General features: G+C 39.5%; 1 protein-coding gene across 1 annotated transcript in view; it reads right to left on the bottom strand.

Annotated features, from left to right (window-relative positions):
- Positions 1-4,252: 4,252 nt before the first annotated feature.
- HTR4 (5-hydroxytryptamine receptor 4) overlaps positions 4,253-22,843 on the bottom strand; it is a 171,558-nt gene continuing 152,967 nt past the window's right edge. The window contains exon 7 of the mRNA XM_079144790.1: positions 4,253-5,553. Coding sequence (XP_079000916.1) covers positions 5,466-5,553 — 88 coding nt within the window. The 3' untranslated portion in view covers positions 4,253-5,465. The remainder of the gene's footprint in view (positions 5,554-22,843) is intronic.

Genomic DNA, 22,843 nt, shown 5'->3' with positions numbered 1-22,843 from the left:
TAATCAAGAAATGCAGGAAAGTCAAACAGCCTTCTGCAGGGGCCACTCCTGCTATGAGCAGCCTCTGTGAGAGTCTGGAGTATAAAGGGCCCATGCTTTCTTTGCCTGGCAGTCTGTTATTGTTTGTTCAATAATCACAGGCTACTGTGTACTAGAAAGACTATGAAAGATGAGTGTAGAGGGCCTTTCCTGCTGATCAGTCATCTACACAAATACTCTGTCATTCAAATAGGTAAATTGAGGTCCAGAGAAGAGAGCAATTGAGTGGCAGATTCAAACTGGAATAGGCACACCTGGAGTTGCTCGCCAGGTCTGCAGCCAATGAAGAAGGAAAATACCTACGCCACAGGAGAGAGCTTGTTTACCACTCTCTCCTAGCTCAGGATCCCACACATGAATGTGGAGTGAATTATTCCAACTAATTAAGTACAGTTAGGCATATTTAGAACTGTGGACTTTATGACCAGACTGCCTGAATTTGCTTTCAAAATCCACACTCCCTAGGGTTGTTACCAGGTATCTTAGCTGCGTTCTCTAAAGTGGGGGTAATTTGGGCGCTTTTCTAGAAGAATTTTTTGAGGATTACATGAGATAATCCATGTAAAGCATTTAACCATAGTGCCTAGCACAACAGAGCTCATTAATAACTTCTGTGCTTGCTATGATAGCATACACCTATAATCCCAGGGACTCCAGAGGTTGAAGGAGGAGGATGGCAAATTAAAGACTAGCATCAGGAACTTAGTGAGATCCAGTCTCAAAAATATAAAATAAAGCTGGCTGTAGTAGTGCACACCAGTAATCCCAGCAACTTGGGAGGCTGAGGGATCAAAAGTTCAAAGTCAGCCTTAGTAGTTTAGTGAGGCCTTAAGCAACTTAGTGAGATCCTGTCTCAAAATTAAAAAATTAAAGAGGGTTGGGGATGTGACTCAGTGGTAAAGTGCCCCTGGGTTCAATCCCTGGTACTAAAAAATCTAAAAATTAATAAATAAATAAATAAATAAATAATAAAATAAAAGCAGGAAGGGTTGTGATGTAGCTCAGTAGTACAACAGCCCTGGGTTCAAAATAAAAGAATAAACAAAATGTTAGCTTCTCTCACTGTTTTTATTATTTTATTATTATTGTTATCATTATTAAGATATTTTCTGGTGTGAGTCAAAATAAAAGGTAAAGGGAAGGAGAAACTTAATCTGAATTGAATATAACAGTAGTTAAAGATTTTAAGCAGTTTCCTTTTATGTTCCCAAAAGGATGGAATGCAGCATGTAATTAAATCACACAAAGTGCTTAAGTTTAGAAGTTCATTCTCTTTTAAAATCTCATTCTACTCTTTCAATTAGTGGGAAGAGTCCCACAGGGGAGGTGCAGTACCTCTAACAGCTCCTTGACACCCGTCAACACAGAAGTTGAGGACAATGTCTGAGTGTTGGCATGTAGTTGCACCTAGTTGCCTTGTTTGATTTTCATTTGTTATCTCTATGGCTGCTCTCTGTTTGCGGCAAGTAAACATGATTTTCTATTTTGGATACTGATATATTGTTTCCTTCTAAAATAAGTTCGTGCAAATGAAAACTTGAATGGACTTAAATAAAGCTATTAGGTAACTAATAGTACAGAAAGAGCACATGTTTGGTAAAACTCCTAACAGAGGCCCTTGGTGACCAGCCTGAGACACTCGTGATGACGCTTCCAGCTTAGAGATTCTGAAGACCGGACCTGTGAGGCAAGTGTCAGGTAAGGGCCAGAGCTGCAAGACATACCTCAGTAGTTTAAATCCAAACCAAATACTGAGCCTGAGTTTTCTAGAATGGGTGGAAAAGAGATTGCAAATTTTGGCCCAAAGAAGCAAATGCATTCATCTTTTTTAACTCTTCTTCCTAGATCAGGTGTTACAGGAAAGATTTTGACCAGAGCCAAGCAGAATAATAGAAAGAGAAAAGCAACTCTGATCTTTCATGAAGGACAGTTACAATACCAAAGAGATAAATGAGTAGACAACACAGCGCCCAGAAGACATTATTACTTTGTTCTTACTTGAACACAATATTAAGGGCAATTTAATTACTCTACTCCCTGGCCCCTCCCTCCTCCACCCCCATTCTCCCCAGCGCCCAACACCCCAGATGTATAGCTGTTGACTTCAGGACAGAGCAAGTAGCAGCATGAAGTGAAAATGGTGAGGCAAGGTGAGATTTCAGAAAGAAAATGTTTCTCCACAAAAACACAGATGGACGTCAGTTGAAGGAATGGGTTTTATTTCATTTGCTTCCTAGCTGCTAGTGGTGAGGGCTGAAATGAGAGTTTGTGGGTGGACAGTCCTCTGGACTGGAATCAAGGGGAGAAGAAACACAATGAACCCCTTTATCTCTGGCATGGAGATGGTCTGACTACAGCATCCATCACCCTGATGATTGTTAAGGCCAATATGGCAGACTGGCTGGGGCTATATCAACCTTAGTCCCAGGAGCATCTCTTCTTGACGCTGAAAGCTTCCTGCAGGAGGAGGACCTTCTTAGAGAAGAGGACTAGGTATAGGTCCCCTCCATCCTTGGACAGCTAGAAGTCTTTCCTTCTGAGTCTTCCATACCATGATATATTATCTGGATTCCAGGAAGTCACAGTTTTAACTAATGCCAGGATGGCAGTTATCCAGGCAGATCAAATCTGATCCTATCCTTTGACTGTGGGCATTTGATTTATCAACACATCATCCCAAAATTAGTCCAAAGAGATAGCAAAGCATGCTTGTGAAGCTCTCTTCTGCAAGGGAGACCACTTTCTTGACAATAACAAGTGCTACTATTTTTGCCATTGCTGTCCTTCCCTAGTATGGGCTGTCTGTAATGTCTGTAGACACCAATCATGAGCCAGCTTCCAGAAGCACAACTGGAGAGTCAGAGAGAGAAAACTTCCAGAGTGACATCTCATTTTCCTACCGATGTTGTAATCTTTGGATCCCTACTGAATCCAAGTCACCATTTAATATGGGAGACCTGCCACTGAGAAATAATATTTCCCTTGAGTAGATATGCTTGCTAAGCTTCCATTTCACAGGGAAGAAATCCTACTGTGTTTAAGTATGTGTATATGCATACTTGTATTAAAAAGTAGAGCCTATCAATATGCAGAGCATCAAAATTTACCTGCTCCTTGAAGTTCTAAGTGTATTTCTACTCATTAGTATCTAGTTCTTCTCATCTCTCTTTTATTCCTGAGAAGTGCTTTATGCTTGGACATCAGAGACCATGTTCAGACAGCATGAGAAGAGCTCTGTATCTCCAAAGTCACTATTCTCTAACTTTTGCATGAAAAAGTGAAGAAAGGAAATCAACTTGAGGAGGCGGATTAGTCCTCTCCATGGGGAAGATTCTATAAATGTGGTAGTCTTCCCAGGACTATGAATGTCCTAGGATATGAGAATTTCAGTGCTAAAACCAGATTGTTGGTTGCCCAAGTCCTCCATGGGCTCTGATTGTCCCTTTTCATGATACCTGAGGACAGAGGGAAGATGGACAGCTAAGGAGTTCTGCCTTCATGGGTTAGGAGGTTCAGGTTAAGGAGGCAATGGTGGCTTCTGAGATCCCTGATGTTATGGCTTTGATATTAGGTGTCCCCCAAAAGTTCAGTGTGAGACAATGCAAGAAAGCTTAGAGGTGAAATGATTGAGTTATGAGGGTCTTAATCTAATCCCCAATAGGGATTAACTAAGTGGTAACTATAGGCTGGTAGGGTGTGACTGGAGGTGGTAGGTCAATGGGGGCATGCCCTTGGAATTTACATTTGTCCGTGAGAGGAGCTCTCTCTCTCTCTACTTCTTGGGTGCCATGTTCCCAGCAACTTTCCTCTGCCAAACACTTCCATCTTGATGCTCTGCTTCATCTCCTGCCCCAAGGAATGGAGCCAGCTGTCTATGAACTAAGACCTCCAAAACCATTAGCCCCAAATAATCTTTTCCTCCTTAAAACTGTTCTTGTCAGACCATTTGGTCGCAGTAGCAAAAAAACTGAAGGATCAACAGACCATGTGGGCGGGTGAGGAGAACTTGTGAAGTTTAAATTTCAGGCACATCTTCACCTTACAGAATGTGATATGTATGTACCCCACAACCCACCTTCCCAGCACTACCTACCTTCCCTGTTCTTCCTGTTTCACCATAAGGACTAGCAAAAAATCTTTTCAATAGTTTTTGTTTTGTTTGTTTGTTTTTGTTTTTATTTTTGTTTTTCCCAGCAGCCAAAAGAAAGGCAGCTAGAAAAAAATTGCTCAGAGAGTCAACTCGGGCATATTAACCTAAGATTAAACCACATGGTGATGACTTCTGCATTGAATGGGAAGCATCTTAGGAGTTTAGCGGGAAGAAGATACTATTAAACTGTGTAGAAAATGGAGCCCTAGGAGCTTCCCAGGCAGGGGGTCGTTGACATTTCCCCTGTGGTTATGTCTTTTTTCAAAGGAGAAAACTGCTCTGACTAGGACAGGTGCTTCTCAGCACAGGGCCTGGATGCCCCTAACAGTTGTCCCAGGGGACAACACAATTTCCCCCATTCTCAATCAACATTCTTGGAAAAGAATAGTTTTCCCATAGTCATGGTCATGGAAGTCGGGGAGGGAATGATGATCCATTTCAAATGACCCAAGCACCAGTATTCCAATGAGAAAATGCCAACTTTAAACACATACATGCCAGATCAACTGTAAAGATGTCTTTGGGTAATGGATCTAAAACAAAAACCTAAATAGTCTCCAAAGTCTATCCCCAAGGGATGGGAGACAAAAGAAGGAAGAAAATTAAAATGTTCATGACTGTAAACAAAAACTTGTGATGCTTCACTGTCAGTCTTTCAGTGCTTCTGAATGACATCATGGCACGGATACCATCTGAACTTCATCCAGAGTGCTAGTTCACCCACCAAAGCACATCCATGAGAAGATGGCCAGAATGGGAAAGAAATGGGAGATGTTTAGTACAGAAGGTAGACTGAAAGAGGTGGTGGATGGAAGGCCATTGTCTTCTGATATGTAAGGGCTTTCAGGGGGAAGAGGGAGACAATGAAATGGCCCCTGATGGAAGCTGGAGCTGTGTTCCAACAACAGACAGAACATCTTTAGAATCAAGACTTTCACAGTACAGTAGGACTGCATTAGAGGGCAGGGAGCTTTTGTCCCTGGAAGCTAACAAACTGAAATCGACCAACTTCCAGAGGAGCCATGAAAAGTGATACTTCTGCTTTGGGTAGGAGGCTGGCTCTGAAGATGCCTGGAGTCCCTTCACAACTCGGAGATCCTCAGTGCTCTGGCCTTGGGTCATGCTCAATACTCTCCTCCATGTACCTTCATTGGGCCCTCGGCCCCACTGCCTCGTGCCTTACTGGTGATGATGAGGATCAGGCATGATGCCAAGGTGTCCTGTTTGTACAAACATGAATGAAAATGAAGGACCAAGTGGTGAGTCACGTCCTCAATCAGAAGCACGATTCCAGGGACTCTGGGTCATTGTGTATGGGCAGTTTCTCGAGTTCCTGGTGATGTCCACTGTGTAGAACTGTGTACCTAAGGAGAAAGGAAAGAAGGCACAAGATTTCAACAGGCATCCAAAGACAGCTCCACCTCAGCTCTCAAATTCCTTTCTTTGCATTTTCTGAGGGCATGGTGAGATGGGAGTGGAATGGAATGCAACTTCACAGAAGGCCAAAGAACTCAATTGGATTGCTCATGTTAAAGATGAGGAAACTGTTGTAGAGAAGCAAGTAGGTAGCAGAGCTGGTCAGGGGGTTAGGGACCCAGATTTCTTTCCTTCCTCCAAAGTGTGGGACTCCTGTGCTACCCACCAGAATGGGTTTGTATCTGAATGGGTCAAGCCCCCTCTACCAGCAATAGCTTTGAATTCAGCAATATCAAAGTGCTGAAATGAATAAATCACTCAGGGGTCTGGAATTCAATGTTTTTGTTATTTGATTCTTTTGGTGTCATTGCAACCGTAAATCGATCAGATAAATCAAACAGCAAGTTGACTCTAAGCATTGCAGTGAAATTTACTGCTTAACAAGTGTTCATTTTTCTGCAGTATCATACGGTTGCACTCAAAATGTTAATTGCCTTTAAATCCATCTCAACTGCAGTATGCCTCATTATCAGTCATCCAGAATCCAGCATCTGACAGTCACTCATATGAATCTATGCAGTCTAAGAGCATGATCACCATTAACTTCACTGAGACCAGTGTCAAGTTCAAGCAGTGAGATAAACAAACACTAGATATTCAGCATCGTTTGTTGACAAAACAATGTGGATTCTCATGCTGTCCTTTGATGCTTTGCTTTGAATTACAGTAACTTAGTACTGACTCATATTGATTGTATTGGTTTGTGCTGATCACTCTTTATGGATTTCTTTATTTAATCTTTACAATAATCCCATGAGATAATATTACTTTTCTTTTACAACTGGACAAAATGATGCCTGGTCAGGGCTGGTGACTTTCCCAAGGTAAGATATGACTTTTCCCAAGGTAAGATATATGACCCATTATATCTGATGCCAACACAGATTTGCTTAACTGGGCCTCACACAGTCATGGACCACATATAAGTCCACATATAGAACAGAATTTCTCAACAAGGTGCACCCTGTCCCCAGGGGTCATTTGGGAAGCATTTGTAGTTGTTATCAAGAGGTGGTTGTGCTGGCTTCTAGTGGGTAGATCGGAGATGTTACTGAACATTGCACAACACACAGCATAGTTTCCCACAACAAAGAAATACAACCCAAATGTCAACAGTGGTGAGATCAAGAAGCCCTAATCTAGAATAAGCAGTCCTCTGAGCTGGTTAGAAGCAGATGTTAACTGAGGGACACAGACACAGGGAAGGGCAAGAGTCAGTGTCCACGGCAGCTTCTGCCAGGGCAGAGTTGAGTCAAGGGGATGTGGCACACAGAACAAAAAGCATCTGCTACTGCTAGTCAGCTAGACGAGTATTAGGGAAAAGTAAAATGGGAAAAAAAGAAGGTTAGATCATATGCCATCAGCTGGGGTGTTCAGAAAAGATCTTCATGAGATATGTAGACTTTAGCGAAGTTAGAGCTGCTGATGTTGAGCCGTAAATTCTCCACCTTAAAACCATTCTACATTCTGGACATTGTCAATCTGTAAATCCAATGATTGCTCTGTAGGCTCCTTCTCAGACTTCTCAAATAGGGGACGTTGGAGGGAGACCAGTAGCTGGGAGAAGAAGGGCTCATTCCCCCTGCCATTCCTATCTGCTGTGGCTGCTGTGAGCCTCACCCCTGCCTCACTTCTTCACCCCACAGTGGCAGAGCCTTCCAGGAGTGGCAGCTGAGTCCTGTGCATGGTCTTTCCAGCTCTTATGGAAATGAACCCTCAGAGACATTTTTGCCATTTCATTAGATAACAATTATATGTTAGTTAACACTTTCTTATGTTATGATATTATTTGAATAGCTAGTGCGAACCCTGTTATATATAGTGTCTCTAGTCTGAACACTGTTATATATAGTGAGGGGGAGAGTATGTGCATACCTGGAAGAAAGACACTCCAGGTGGGGAACAGCAAAGATCCTGAGTCTAGATCCTGTCTGGCAGGTGGAAGAACAGCAGGGGTAGGGAGCGCTGAGGGAGAAGGATCAAGAAGAGCAATGGAAGATAACCAAGGCCAGAGTCAGGGTGGGGTGGGCTTGCAGATCCTTATAAGGCTTTGGCTTTTGCTACAAGGGAGGAGTTTCACTAGTGGTCCTAAAGGCCTTCCAATAGGTTTCCTCTGGCTGCTCTCTTGAGAGTAGGTCATACATTGCTTAACAATACCTTTTGAGAAAGCATCAACAGGTGATATCATCATTGTGTGACCATCACAGAGTGTCTCTACACAAACCTAGATGATAGAGCCTACTACACACTTAGGTTCCATGATATAGCCATTGTTCTTAGACTACAAACCTATATAGCAAGTACTGAATACATAGACAACTGTAACACAATGGTAACTACAATGCACTAGCTAATAGAGGTCTTCACTCCATTATAAATGATCATGGTGAGAGACAGGGCCTGGCCAGGACTCAGGGCAGACTTCCACCCTTGGCTTGTCCTTGAGCAGCATTGCTTAGTGACTTAAATATGGATCTTCAAAAGAGGACTCAAATTCAAAACCCTCTGAAAAGTGTGACTATACTCTGGAATCTGACAGGTAAGAATATGCCAAAAGTAGAGTTTTGTTTTTTGGGGATTGGCTTATTTCACTTAGCATGATATTCTCCAGCTCCATCCTTTACCATCAAATGCCATAATTTCATTCTTCTTTAAGGCTGAGTACTTTGGTGTTTTTACTTGGATAGTAAATAACATGAGCAGATTTGGGATCATCTGGATGAGCACCCATAAATGCACACTGCCTGAATTCACGGCTCCTAACTGCAGGGAGACTACCTTGATGTTGCAGAGATAGTGGCAATTTTCTGCAATGTTTCTCTAAGTAGGCTACTGGAACCCTCAGCAGTTTATGGATATGTTCATGGGCATCTACACATCCTCCATGTGGGGAATATCAAGAGAAAAGAAAGGACATAGCACTGTAGGTCAACATAACAGAGTCAAATCCCAAATCTCCTATCTGCTAGTTGTGTGCCTAGGCATGGAAATTAGTCCCACTTACCTAACACCTAAAATTAACATCTACAAATGCCTTAGCAGAAGAAGACACACAGTGGGTGGAGGAATCTTCACTGGAAAACCAAGGTTCAGAAAAAAAAAAAAAATGATTTTCCTAAAGTCAACCAAGTAGATAACTGTGGGATGGTTACAAATATGAACTCCTGAGGAGGAATGCCAAGTTCAAATCCTTGCTTTGCTGTGTGAATTATTCTAAATGTTCCTGTTGCTCTGGGTATTGATTTATTGCAAAAATCTATTCCTTAGGAATTGATCAAATATGTTTGCTCACTGTTAACTGATCACATAGCTGAAAGAGACCTTTGAGATGGCATTACAAATAAACACCCCCAAAGAGAGATCATCTTCTGCCAGGTGGCTAAACTCTCACAACTCTATTGCATGAGATATCTGACTTGGTGACTGGCAGGTCCATTGGTGGAAAGCGGAGCCCAGGTGAATCCATGTACCTGGCAGCTTCGCGTCCTTATGAAGAGGCTCTGCTGTTTCCCAAGCAACAGCAGTGCACCAGGCAGTTCTCTTCAAGCTGGGTAGCTTTTTCCCCTTACAATAATTTACTCAAACATGACAGGAGCCACATTAGGTTTGGTAATTACCTGAGTCTACAATCCATTCACTGAGCAATTAGCATCGCACTTAGAACAGCCTGGACGCAGTAATTAGTAACGTAATAATAGCCCTCTCTGCCTGCCCAGCCTGGAGTTATCAGGAAATGATTAGACTTTATTACACATCACCACAGCCCTCCCCTGCACCACGGTGCTCACTCACGCAAGATGTTTTAATTATTAGGATATAAGCTGCCTCAATTTAAAGAGATTCAATCTCCAGGCAGATTCAATCTCCAGCTGGGGCCGTAACTCAGTGGTGAAGAACTTACCTAGACTGTGTAAGGTCCTGGGTTCAATCCCTAGCACTGCTCCTGCCCCACCCCTCAAAAAAAGGCTGAAGTCTTAAAGACCTAGAAATGAAGATTTTACAATGGTATTTTTTCAATGTTCAGGAAGGAATGAGACTTTCAAATCCTAGGCCTTTATTCATTTGGCCACTTATATTAAAATGTATTTTGAGCCAGGCATAGAGTCCCACGTCTGTAATCTTAGCTACTTGGGAGGCTGAAGCAGGAGGATCATTTGTTCCAGGCCAGTCTGGGCAACTTAGTGAGACTCTGCTTTGAAAATAAAAAGGGGGCTGATGGTCTAGTTCAGAGGCAGAGTGGTTGTCTAGCATGTGTGAGGCCCGGGATTTCATCCCTCGCACTGCAAAGAAAAAAAAAGTATTTTGTAAGCCAACCATGGTTCAGGCACTGTGAAAAATAGGTACACTCACAGTGTAATGTAAGAAACCTAGAGTCAGGTGTAAAATTATAGTCATAAGAAGTGCTAGGAGTGACAGGTATTTGGTGTCACTAAAAGAGTGTGTCAGGGGAATGTGGCTTTGTCAGGGTAGGGTGACCAAGGAAATGACAGGAAATGAGAATTGAAAGATGGCTAAGCATTAATCAGGTCAAGGAGAAGAGGATGCAGGCAAGTGCCAAGGTCCACAGTGGTGGGAAAGAACAGGGTGGGCAATGGTCTGAGATGAGGTTCAGAGCCCCCAGAGGCTACCAGGCTAAGGACTATTGTCCTCATCCTAAGTACAATGGGAAGCTGGCCAAGGCTGTGAGCAGAGTGAGCTCAGGAGGACTTTATGCTTTATAGAATCACTTGGCTATGGTATGGAGATTGGACTGGAATTAGGTTAGAGTGGGAGCCCAGAGGCAAATTAGGGGGAAGATTAGTTTCCTGTCCCTGCTGTAGCAAATTATCATAAACTCAGTGGTTTATACAACACAAATTAATTATCTTACAATTCTGGAGCTTAGAAGTCCAAAATGGGTATTACAGGGCTAAAGTCAAGGTGTAGGCAGAGCTGTGCTCTCCTTGCCTTTTCCAGCTTCTAGAGGACTCACACGTTTCCTTGACTTTTGGCCTCACTGCTCCAACTTCTGCTTCCATCATCACTTCTCCCTCTAGGATGCTGATCCCTCTGCTTCCTGTTTATAATGGTATTTGTGATTACAGTGAGCTCACCCAGACCATCCCAGATAATCTTGCTGTCTCAAGAAGCATCGCCTAATGCATCTGCAGAGTCAGAGTCCCTTTTGCCATATAAAGTAACATGCTCAGGTACTGGAGATTAGGATGTGGACCTCTTTGGGTGGTCATTATTTTACCGATCACGGATTTTTTTTTTTTTTAAATGCTAGGGATTGAACTCAGCTGTACTCTACCACTAAATTACATTCCCAGCCCTTTTGATGTTTTATTTGGTGACAGGTCTCACTAAGTTGTCCAGGTTGGCCTTGAACTTGTGATCCTCTTATATCAGTCTCCTGAGTCACTCAGATTACAGGTGCATGGCACCATGCTGGGAGCCCACAGGTGATTTCTGAGGTGTCCAGAGATGTTTGTGGCTCAGAGTTGCAACATAGTAAAGATGGAGGTGGTAAGAAGTAGTTGGCTTCAGGATACACCTTGAAGGTACAACTGAAAGGACCTGAGGATGCACTGGACACAGGGGCAGTGAGGACTTTCCAGGCACAGGCATGGGCTGACAAAGGAGGAGGCAGGAAATGGTGTGGAGTGGATGCTGTAGTCGAGCAGTGGTGAGGACATCCTACACAGCAGGGCTGAGAATGCCCAGAGGTGAGGCCTGGAGGAGGTGGAGGCACCACTGTCCAGGGTCTTAGCAGACAGAGCAGACCAGGCTGAATGCTTAGGTGACAGAGAGTGAAATCTACACTGGCTACACTGAGGGGAATGGGTGGGACAATCAAGATACTGAGACCAATCTCTAGAAGAGAGAAGACAAGGTCCTGAGCAAGAGAAGCAGCAAAGGTGGCAGGAGAGACCAGGACTTTGCACAGGGTGATGGACCTGCTGCCATCACTGACCAGGGAGAAGCAGTATCCAAAGCAAGTCTGGGATTTCAGCCTAGGCCAGAAAGTGAGTGCAGATGCCATTAAGAGTAGGATGTCGGTTGACTACACTGCCCCTCCCCCTCTCCAGGAGCTACACCTGAAGTGCTTCACTATTCTCACAGAGCAGGGTAGGTGGGAGTTCAACTCTTTCTTGGAGTATTGATTGTTCCCCTCTCAACTTAGCTTATCTTTCTCTCTTGAAAATGGATAATCTGAGTTGTTAAAGAATCCTGGTCTCACATCCTCTCATGGTTTATTGGTGGGACCAAACTCCACATCTATGTGCCGCTGGACATTGCTGCACAGACACCGTTAACTCTAACAGGTCCAGGGTTGCTTTCTTCAAGCATGCTCAGCCCACACTACCATCCAGGATCCATCTCCTAAATGTGCTTCTCCACTGTAGGAGGCTTCTGTCACTGTTGTCCATCCTTCCCCTGTAGGAAGCTCTGCCTTCTAGCCATAGCACTGACTCTCAGGAGAGGACAGGCCCCAGGTAGGACACCTTGTCTTTGTCTACCAGAAATATATACCTGGGCGCTCAAAGGCATGATCTTGATCTTTTAGTGTTTGAATGGAGAATGGGATCCACCATCTGGTTAGATTTGGCTTTTTCTCTCTTAGAAGGAGAGAAAGGTTGTCCAGAAGGATAGAAATTAGTGTGTAGAGAAGTATAGTTAAGGGACTATATGGTTTTGGATAGTGGGGGGAGTGTTAAACCCTGAAGAAACCTATGCTCCTTATTTTAATACCAGTGAAAAGATCAGTAAACTTCAAGTTCTGGAAATCCATGAGACATTCCTGCATCTTTCCAATAAATTTGCCTTTTGTCTTTCTTTAGTAGGTATGAATGGACTTACAACCTGTGCTAGACACTATGTGTTACATACTTGAAAGCTTGCACCCACACTGTCTTTTTTCTTCCTGGCAGGGACTACCTGTTAGTAAGAGCCAAAGTGCCACATGAATGACAGCTAAGGACTTGGTTTGTGATCTCCAAATCAGAGGGTTTGCTAGCGGAGTCCTCTGGAGAATGTTTTCTCGTAAGTAACAGTGAAAGAAGGGTCTGTCTTCCTGCATGTAGCTGGGATTGTGTTAGGAGGATGCAATGTCTGCATCTGTGGCAGTTGTTTTTTGACCCTGAGAGGATCATCCTAAGAACAGACTGAGAAGCAGGGTGGGAATATGCAAAGCATCTGGGTTCTCCATAATATTGCTGAATCACTAAAATAACCAACTCTGAAGCTACCAAACTTTGTATGTTCCATCTTATAAACTGATAAATTACCTCACTGTTTATGTTAATTTTAGGTGGCCATTCTAACCCTGTAGGTCAAAGTGTTCTAAATGATGTACTACCCATGATCCCTGACTTCCACGTCTAGAGCATCTTCCCACATTCTGCCACGTCCAAAACCTACCTACCCTTTATTACCTAGATCAACATCCACTTTCTTCCAGAAGTCTGCCTAACATCAGTCAGCATTTATTTTCAGTAGGAACACAATTTTTTTCTGCTAATGTCAGGTGTCAGGTAATGCATGTGTCTGGTCTTCTGATGTTCCCGAAAGGCATCTTATCCTAAGAGATGACACTCTTTCAGCCCTATTTCTGAATCTGTACTATGTGCTTTTTAAATATTATATTTAATGTTTTTATTGTCTATGCTGTCAGCACTCTTAGTTTAGATGTTTGCATCCCACAGCTGTGGAAATGGAAACTCAGAGTGTAAGGTTTGCCAGAGGTCCCTCAGCTGGTGATTGGTAGAACCAGGACTGGAACCTGGGCAGCTAGAATACAGAGCCCTTTATGTTGTTAATGCTTTTCAGTCTTATTTATTTAACATTTTATATATAGCTCTTGATACCTCACACAAGGTGAAGAATATCATAGAATCTATGGAAATACTTGTTGAAGACATAAGAGAATGAAATGATCTTCTAACATTACCTGACATGTGAATTAATTACAATGGACGTTGGCAAGTATTCTGTTGATCTTCACTGAGATATTACATATTGTACATGCCAAAAACCTCTGCAGTTATAATATCTCTTTCCATTTCTCCACATTCAATGCTGTATCTTCTCTGTGGGTATAGTGGGAGGTACTATCCCCTTCATACAGTCCTCTTTCAGTAATAGTCCTGATATGGACATTTTTATGGTTTTGGTTTCTTTCTGTGAAGGACACTAGAAAAATCTTGCTGGCACCCCAAATCATGAGTGGGGACATTCCCTTGTAAACCTGTGGGATGCCTCTAACAACAATTCGTTTATCCAAAGGTCAGTTATCCAGTATTTCCATTGCCCACAAACCTGCACTGAATTGTTTTTAAAGGTCTCTGAGTCATAGTAGAGTTCTCACAAAGATATGGACTTGTCCTGTTGTCTTTCCCAGTTTTACTCTCAGAAAATATTTAAAATATTTTTGTTTGTGTGTTACTCTAGACATTTTTCTGCGACACACAAACGAATACAGACTGGAAACTAAAAAGAGAAGGGAGATATATAATGTTAGTAGTCAATGAACTATGGAAGGATGGAAGGAAATGATAGCTGAAATGTAGTGAAGAGAAAAGAAACTATGAAAGACAACAAAAATCAACAGAGAAAAACCTACTGGGTCCATTAACTGCATTTTAGAAAAATGTTTCAAACATTTCCCAAGGCCATCACTTTACTGCAGGATAATCTAATGAAATTTGAAAAGATTACCTGAACAAAGTCACTTCAAATCGATTTGATACTATGTGATACTGGGTAAATCCAAAAAAAGTCTACAGTTCAGGTAATAGTACTGAGTAAACCCTAGTTTTCTATTTTTGATAAATGTACCATGGTTATATAAAATATTAGTATTAGGAGCAGCTGGATGGAAAGTATACAGGGTTTCTGTGCTATTCCTAGTCTCTTTAGAAATAAAATTATTTCAAAATAAAATGTTTTTGTACAAATGAAAAATAAAAACATTTTCTAGGCTGGTTTGGAAATCACCATTCCATCCTAACAAGAAGCAAAAAGTTGAACAAATTTAAAAAATTAACAACTCTTCTTACATACGTTAGAGAGATGAGGTTGCAGGGCAAACCACTGACCCCAGACAGACAGACAGATAGACAGACAAATAAAGAGAAGCAAAACTTACTGGAGCAGAAACTTCCCTGGGAATCAGTGTCAGGGCAGGAATATCTAAACTGTAATTAACAAATTGCTAGAGGCTCAGAGTGGACAAGTCTGAGAGAGAAAAACTCCAGGGGACCCTGGTAATAGTCGGTCTCCACATTTGTGTGAGTTTTATTTCCAGGAGCTCAACTAAAATTCTCATAGTCAATAGAGAAAAACCCCCTTGTACTTTTGGCAGGGAAAGGGGAACAGTAAGTACTTCAAAATACCCTAGAGCATTCTGTTCTTTTTAACAAGGTCTGCCTTCAGGAGAAACAACTTAACAGAGCCTAATCTATTGGGGTTTGGTCAGAGCTCAACTGATTTGGGGGAAGAAAAATACACAACTCTGGCCCCCTCTGGGCATTTTATTCCACCCAAGGTGTGGGCAGGGGCACAGCTGAGAAGTCCTTCTGAATTACACTTTCCAGAAACATGGGCTTACTAAAAGACAGACAAAATCATAGGACCACAGAACAGTTTCCCACTTCCACCCTAGCACCACATCTCTAAAGGTAGTCCCAGAACATCTTACCCAGCTATCAAAAAAAAAAAAAAAAAAAAAAAAAAATTCAAAGCATACCAAGAGGCAGAAAACACAGTTTACAGAGCCAATCAAGAATCAGAACCAGAATCGGATGTGGAAGGTATATTAGAATTACTAGATGGGGAATTTAAAACACCTATGATTACTATGCTAAGAACTCTCATGAATAAAGTAGACAAATGCAAGGCAGGTAATATGAGTAAAGAGATGCAAATTCTAAGAACCAAGTAGAAAGTCTATGGATCAAAAACACTGTGACAAAAGTGAATAATACCCTTGACAGATTTACTAGACTGGACCCAACTGAGGAAAGAATCTCTGGACTTGAGACTATCTCAACAGAAAACACAAAAACTGAACAGCAAAGAGAAAAAAAGACCAAGAAACTAACAGACCATTCAAGAACTATTCAATAACTACAAAAGATAAAAATCTGCCCAATGGGAATGCCAGAAGAAAGAGAAATATTTGAAACAAAAATGACTGAGAATTTTCCCCACAAAAAAATTAGACACCAAACCACAGATACAGGAAGCTGAGAGAATACCGAACAGGACAAATGCCAATAAAATTACACCTAAGTGTATAATAATCAATTAAAGAAAATCAAAGATAAAGAAAAATATCTGAAAGAAGCCAGAGAAAAGAATACCTTATCTATAGAGGAACAAAGATAAGGATTACATTCACCTTCTCAAAACTATGAAGGCAAGAAAAGAGTGTGGAAAAATATTTAAAGTGTTGAAAGAAAACAAAAAACTACACTAATCTGGAATTCTGACCCTGTAAAATTATTCTTCAAAAATGAAGAAGAAATAAAAGCCAAGACAAGAATTGAGGGAATTCATTGCCAGTACACTTACAACTTCTTGCAGGAAATGTTAACAGAAATTTTTTAGAGACAGTGGAAATAATATAGACCAGAATCTCAGATCTACATAGAGAATAGAGAGAATCTGAGAAAAAAGTTAAAGTAAAATAAAACCTCCTGGCTGGGGTTGTAGCTTAGTGGTAGAGTGCTTGCCTAGCATGTGTGAGGTACTGGGTTTGATTCTCAGCACCATGTATAAATAAGTAAATTAACATAAAAGTCCATCAACAATTAAAAAAAATTTTTAAAATTCATAAAAACAAAACCTGCTTTTTTTTCTTATTCTTGATTCATCTGACAGATAAGAGTGTCTTCAAATAATTGCAACAATGTATTCCATTAGGTATGTCTGTGTGTGAATGTGTATCTATATATAAATTAAATGACTGACAGTAATGATTCAAAGAATAGGAGGTAGGAATTAGAAATAACTCACACTCTTTATGAAACAGTATTATTTGAAAATGGAATTTAATTTTAAATGCATATTGCAACTTCTAGGATAAGACCTAAAAAAGTTTTTATAAACTAACCAGTGCTATTAAGGAGAATAAATGGAATCATACAAAATGCTTAGTAAAACCAAAGAAGGCAGAAAAAGATTGAAAGACAAATTGGAACAAAGAACAAGAATGAAATATAGAAACAGCAACAAATATGAAATATATGAATCTAACTATCAAGTTGTAGATATCAAATAGTTATAGATAAAAAGTTATAAATATCAAACTTTGAACACCAATTTTCTGAAAACACCATTGAAAGAACAGAAATAGAGTGGATCAAAAACCAAGACCCAACTAGATGCAATCTGTAAGACATATACTTTAAATATAAAAATATATCTATATCTGTATAAAGTAAATTGATAGGGAAAAATAAACCAGGCTGACACTAATAAAAAGAAAGTGGGAACAGCCATATTAATTTCAGATGCAGTAGTCTTCAGAGCAAGGAAAGTTATCAAAGATAAAGAGGGACATCACATAATGATAATGGAACAATACTTCAAGAAGACAACAATCCTTAACAACAAAAATGTGTAAATTCAGGGAGCAAAACCTGGCAGAAGTGCAAGAAGAAACAGATGAATCAATTATCATAGCTGGAGACTTCAATACTCCTCTATCAGAAATGTGCAGAGGCAGAAGTCAGAGAATTAGGACAGAGTTGAACTCAATTGATAACATTGATATCTATAAACCACTTCACCTAAAAACAGACTATACATTCTTTTCAAACTCATATGTAGCATGCTTTATTGTAGACCACATGCTTTATAAAACACACCTCAACAAATTAAAAAAAACAGAAATCATACAATGTCTGCTCTAAAACCACTGTGGAATTAAAGTAGAAAGCAGTAACAGAAAGATAGTTGAAAACTTCCCCTGTTCCTTTCCACCACCACCCCCACCCCCGCAAAAAAAGCCTTGGGAATTGAATGACATATTTCTAAACAATCATGGGTCAATGAAGAAATCTCAAGAGAAATTTAAAAAATATTTTTTGGTGAGGGAAAATGATAACATAACCAAAATTTGTAAAGATGCAATGAAAGTAGTGCTTGGAGGAAAATTTAAAGCTTTAGAAACATATTTAGAAAGGTAAAAGATCTAAAATCAATAATCTAACTTTCTACTTCAGGAAAGGGGATGAAAGGAAACTAAATCCAAAATAAGTACAACAAAAGAAATATCAGAGCAGAATTCAATGTAATTAAAAATAGATCAATAGAATGATCAATGAAACTAAAATGTAGTTCTTTGAAAAGGTCAGTAAAATTGTTAAGCTTACAGTCAATCTAGCTAAGAAAAAATAAAAATAAATTATTAATATCAAAAATGAAAGTGGGTACATCATTACAAATCCCACGGGCATTAAAAGGGTAATCAAGGAAACAACTCTATACTAACAAATTTGATAACCTAGATTTAAGTGAACCCATTCCTTCAAAAGTATAACCTACCGAAACTCAAAGAAGAAATAGAATTGGCTTATATCTACTTAAGAGAATAGCACCATGTACATTAAAGCAACTGAATCCCTAATTAATAGCCTACTGAAACACAAAGTATCAAGCTCAGATGTGTTCTCTGGTGAATTTTACCAAACCTCAAAGCAAGAAAATATATCAATTCTCTACAATATCTTTCAGAAGAGGGAATATGTCCTGACTCATTCTATGAGGTCTGCATTACCCTTATACTAAAACCAGACAAAGACATTATAAAAAGAAAATGACTGATCAATATTCCCAGTTTGTCCATTTTGTGTTGTTATAACAAAATACCTGAGGCCAGGTAACTTTTTGTAAAAAAAAAAAGGGGGGGGGGTATTTGACTCCTAATTCCTGTGGCTGGAAAGTCCAACAGCATGGCACTGGCATTTGTCGCAAGCCCTCTGGCTGCATTTACAACATGGTAAGGGGCACATGTGGAAGAGCTCACATGGTGAAACAAGAACCAAGTGGTTGAGTCAGGAGACCAGAAATTATAAAAATCTAATATCACAGGGATGAATATGGTCCCATGAGATCTGACCCATTAATTTCTGAGGGTGGTGCCCCCACCTAATGGTTTTCCATTAGCTCCCTCTATTCATCATCTCTCAATATCATTATAAGGGAAACTAAGCTTCTGGCACATGACTCTTTAGGGAATTGTATCTAAGCCATAGCAATCACTCATGAACAATGATGCAATAAAACTCAACAAAATGTTAGCATAATCAAATTTTGCTAATTTTGTTGTATAAAAAGGATTGCACAACACCAGATGGGATTTATTCCAGGTATGCAAAGCAAATTTAAGATTAGAAAACCAATTAATGTAATTCACTTATCACATCAACAGACTATAAAAGAGAAAACAACATGATCATATAGATAGATCTGACAAAATCCAACACTCATTGATGGGTGGGACTGCAAATCTGTTCAACCACGTAGGAAAGTATAGAGATCCTTCAGAAAACTGGGAATGGAACTATCACATTACCCAACTATCTAACTCATTGGTATTTATCCAAAATAACTAAAATCAGCATGCTATAGTAATACAACACTGAAATGTTTATAGCAGCACAATTCACAGTAGCCAAATTATGGAATCAACTTAGATGCCTATCAATAGATGAATGGATCAAGAAAATGTGTTATGTATATGCAATGCAGTTTTACTCAGCCATAACAAAGAGTGAAATAACAGCATTTGCTGGTAAATAGATGGAAATGGAGAAAGACATACTAAGTGAAATAAACCAGACTCTAAAAATCAGTCAAATGTTTCCTCTCATATGTTTCCTCTCATAGAGCAAAATAAAGGAAAGAAGGTAGGGAGGAGATTTGATGTTATAAAGATAGAGGGGAGATCAGGAGAGCAGAATGAGAGAGAGGGAGAGTGGAAGGGAAAGGGGAAGAAATATGGAAGAATTTAATAAAATCACATTATATACACATATAAATGTACCAAGGGGAATTTTATCTTTATGTATATGTAGAAAGTATCCATGAAAAATAAATAAACAAAGGAGCAAAAGAAGATCACTAGAGTAAAGGAAGAAGAATAAGGAGAGGAAGAAGGGGAGGAAAAGTGGGGCGGAATAGAGATTAAAAAAAAAATAAAGCTTCTGTGTTTTGTCTACTATTGCTGGGTGGAGAGGAAAAATTCCATCCTGAAAAAACTCTAAGTAAACTCAGAATAGACAGGAACTTTCTCAACTTGATGAAAAACATCTATTACAAATCTCATACTGATTGGTGAGAAGCTACAGCTTTCCCACTGAGATCAGGAGCAAGGTAAGGAAGTTCCCTGTGATCACTGTTTTTCAACATCATATTGGAAGTCTTAGTAAATGCAATGAAACAAGAGGAAACAAGTCATACAGATTGAGAAGTAATAAATAAAACTTTCTTTGCAGATGATATAATAATTGTTTATGTAGAAAATGAAAAAAGAATCTACCAAAAAAATCTTAAGCTAATAAGCAGTTATATAAAGTCAACAGAAAATGAGGTTAATATATAAAAGTTAATGATTTTCCTATGCACTAACAATTAACAAGTAGAATTTGAAAATAAAAAACATATTGCTACTTACATTATAAGTAAGCACCTTTCAAAATGCAGTGCTTTGGTATATATCTAACAATACATGTAAGATCTATATGAGAAAAACTATAAAACTATGATGAAATATATTAAGGAAAAACTATATAAATGGAGGGATATTCCACACTAATAAAAAAGGTTCAATATTGTCAAAATATCAGCATGTCCCAATTTAATGTATATAGTTGATCAAAATCACAATCAAAATCTCAGCAAGTTATTCTGTTGGTTGGTAGAAACTGATTCTAAAGTTTATAGGGAGAGACGAAGACCCAGAGTAGCCAACTCAGTATTGAAGGAGAACAAAGACAGAGGAACTGATACTGCCCAGCCTTACTATAAACAATAGTAAACCAGACAGTGTGTGGTAATGGTCAAAAACCAGACCTTAGACCAATGGAACAGAAGTAGACCCACATTAATACAGTCATCTGCTTTTTTGACAAAGGAAGAAAAATAATCCAGTGGACAAATGATAGTTCTGTCCACAAATAGTGCTGGAACAATTTGACATTCCCATGCAAAACAATGGATCTAGATACAACTTTCACAAAAATAAACTCAAAGAGATCATAGACTAAAAGTAAAACACAGAACTGAAAACCTCTAGGAGATATTATAGAAGAAAATCTAGATTTTGGTGTTGACTTTTTAGATACCAAAGGCACAATCTATGGAAAAAAATAATGGGTAAGCTGGGATTTATTAAATGTAAACATTTATGCTCTGCAAATGCTACTGTCAAGAGAATAAAAATATAAGATATAGACTAGAAAAAAAATATTTGCAAAAGACCTAAAGGGCTGTTGTCCAAAACATACAAAGAGCTCTTACAGCTCAATAATCAGAAAATGAACAACATGATTTTAAAATGGGCCAAAAGCCTTTACAGACACTCATTAAATAAGATATACAGAAGACAAATAATAATTTGAAAAGATGTTCCACATGTCATTAAGGAAATGCAAATTAAAGCAACAGTGACATACAATTATACACTTATTAGAATGACCAAAATTCAGAATCCTGACAACATTGAAGGCTGATGAGGATGGGAAGCATCAGTAAGTCAGGCATTGCTGGTTGGGATGCAAAATGGAACAGCCATTTTGGATCACAGTGTGGCAGTTTCTTACAAAACTAAACATACCCTTACTATATAACATAGCAATGGAACTCCTTGATATTTACCTAAAGGATTAAAAACTGAATGTCAGTACAAAAATCTGCACAGGAATCTTTACAGCAGCTTTCTTCATAATTGCCCAAAGTTGGAAGCAACCAAGATGTCCTTCAGCAGGAGAGTGGATAAATAAACTGTAGTGCATCTTGCATGGAATATTATTCAGTGCCCAAAAGAAGTGTGCTATTATTTCATGAAAAAATATGGAGGAAACTTAAGTGCATATTGCTAAGTGAAAGTAGTCAATTTGTAAGGGCTATAAATTATATTGCTCCAACTATGAGAAATTCTGGACAAAGAAAAACTATGGGAACAATGAAAACATCAGTGGTTGGCAGAAGTTGGGGTTGGGGGAGAAGAGGTAGATATATCAGCAGAGCACAGAGAATTTTTAGGACAATGTAAGTAGTCTATAAAATACTAAAATGATAGAAAATGTTATATATGAGACTATAATGGTAGACACATGTCATTATGAATTTGTCCAAACACACAGAATGCCTAACACCAAGAGTCCCTAATGAGTACTGTGAACTCTGTGTGATAATGAGGTATCCCCGCAGGTTCATCAATTGTAATAAATTTACACTCTGGTGGGGGATGGTGGTAATGGGGAAGGCTGTGCAGTTGAGACCAGAGAGTATATGGGAAATCTCTGTACCTTCCTCTCCACTTTTCTTGAAATCTAATACTGCTCTAAAAACTAAAGTCTATCTGAAGTACGAGTGGCAAAGATTTTCTCCCACTCTGTAGGCTCTCTCTTCACATTGCTGATAGTTTCCTTTGCTGAGAGAAAGCTTTTTAGTTTGAATCTATCCCAGTTATTGATTCTTGCTTTTATTTCTTGTGCTATGGGAGTCCTGTTAAGGAAGTCTGATCCTAAGCCGACATATTGAAGATTTGAACCTACTTTTTCTTCTATACAATGAAGGGTCTCTGGTCTAATTCCGAGGTCCTTGATCCATTTTGAGTTGAGTTTTGTGCAGGGTGAGAGGTAGGGGTTTAACTTCATTCTGCTGCATATGGATTTCCAGTTTTCCCAGCACCATTTGTTGAAGAGGTTATCTTTTCTCCATTGCATATTTTTGGCACCTTTGTCTAGTATGAGAAAATTGTATTTATTTGGGTTTGTGTCCATGTCCTCTATTCTGTACCATTGATCTACCTGTCTATTTTGGTACCAATAACCATGCCGTTTTTGTTGCTATTGCTTTGTAGTATAGTTGAAGTTCTGATATTGCAATACCCCCTGCTTCACTCTTCCTGCTAAGGATTGCTTTAGCTATTCTGGGTTTCTTATTCTTCCAGATGAATTTCAT

Source organism: Sciurus vulgaris (genome assembly GCF_902686455.1).
Source record: "Sciurus vulgaris genome assembly, chromosome: 6".
NCBI classification, from domain to species: Eukaryota; Metazoa; Chordata; class Mammalia; order Rodentia; family Sciuridae; genus Sciurus; species Sciurus vulgaris.
This window is presented reverse-complemented; position numbering and strand designations above follow the sequence as displayed.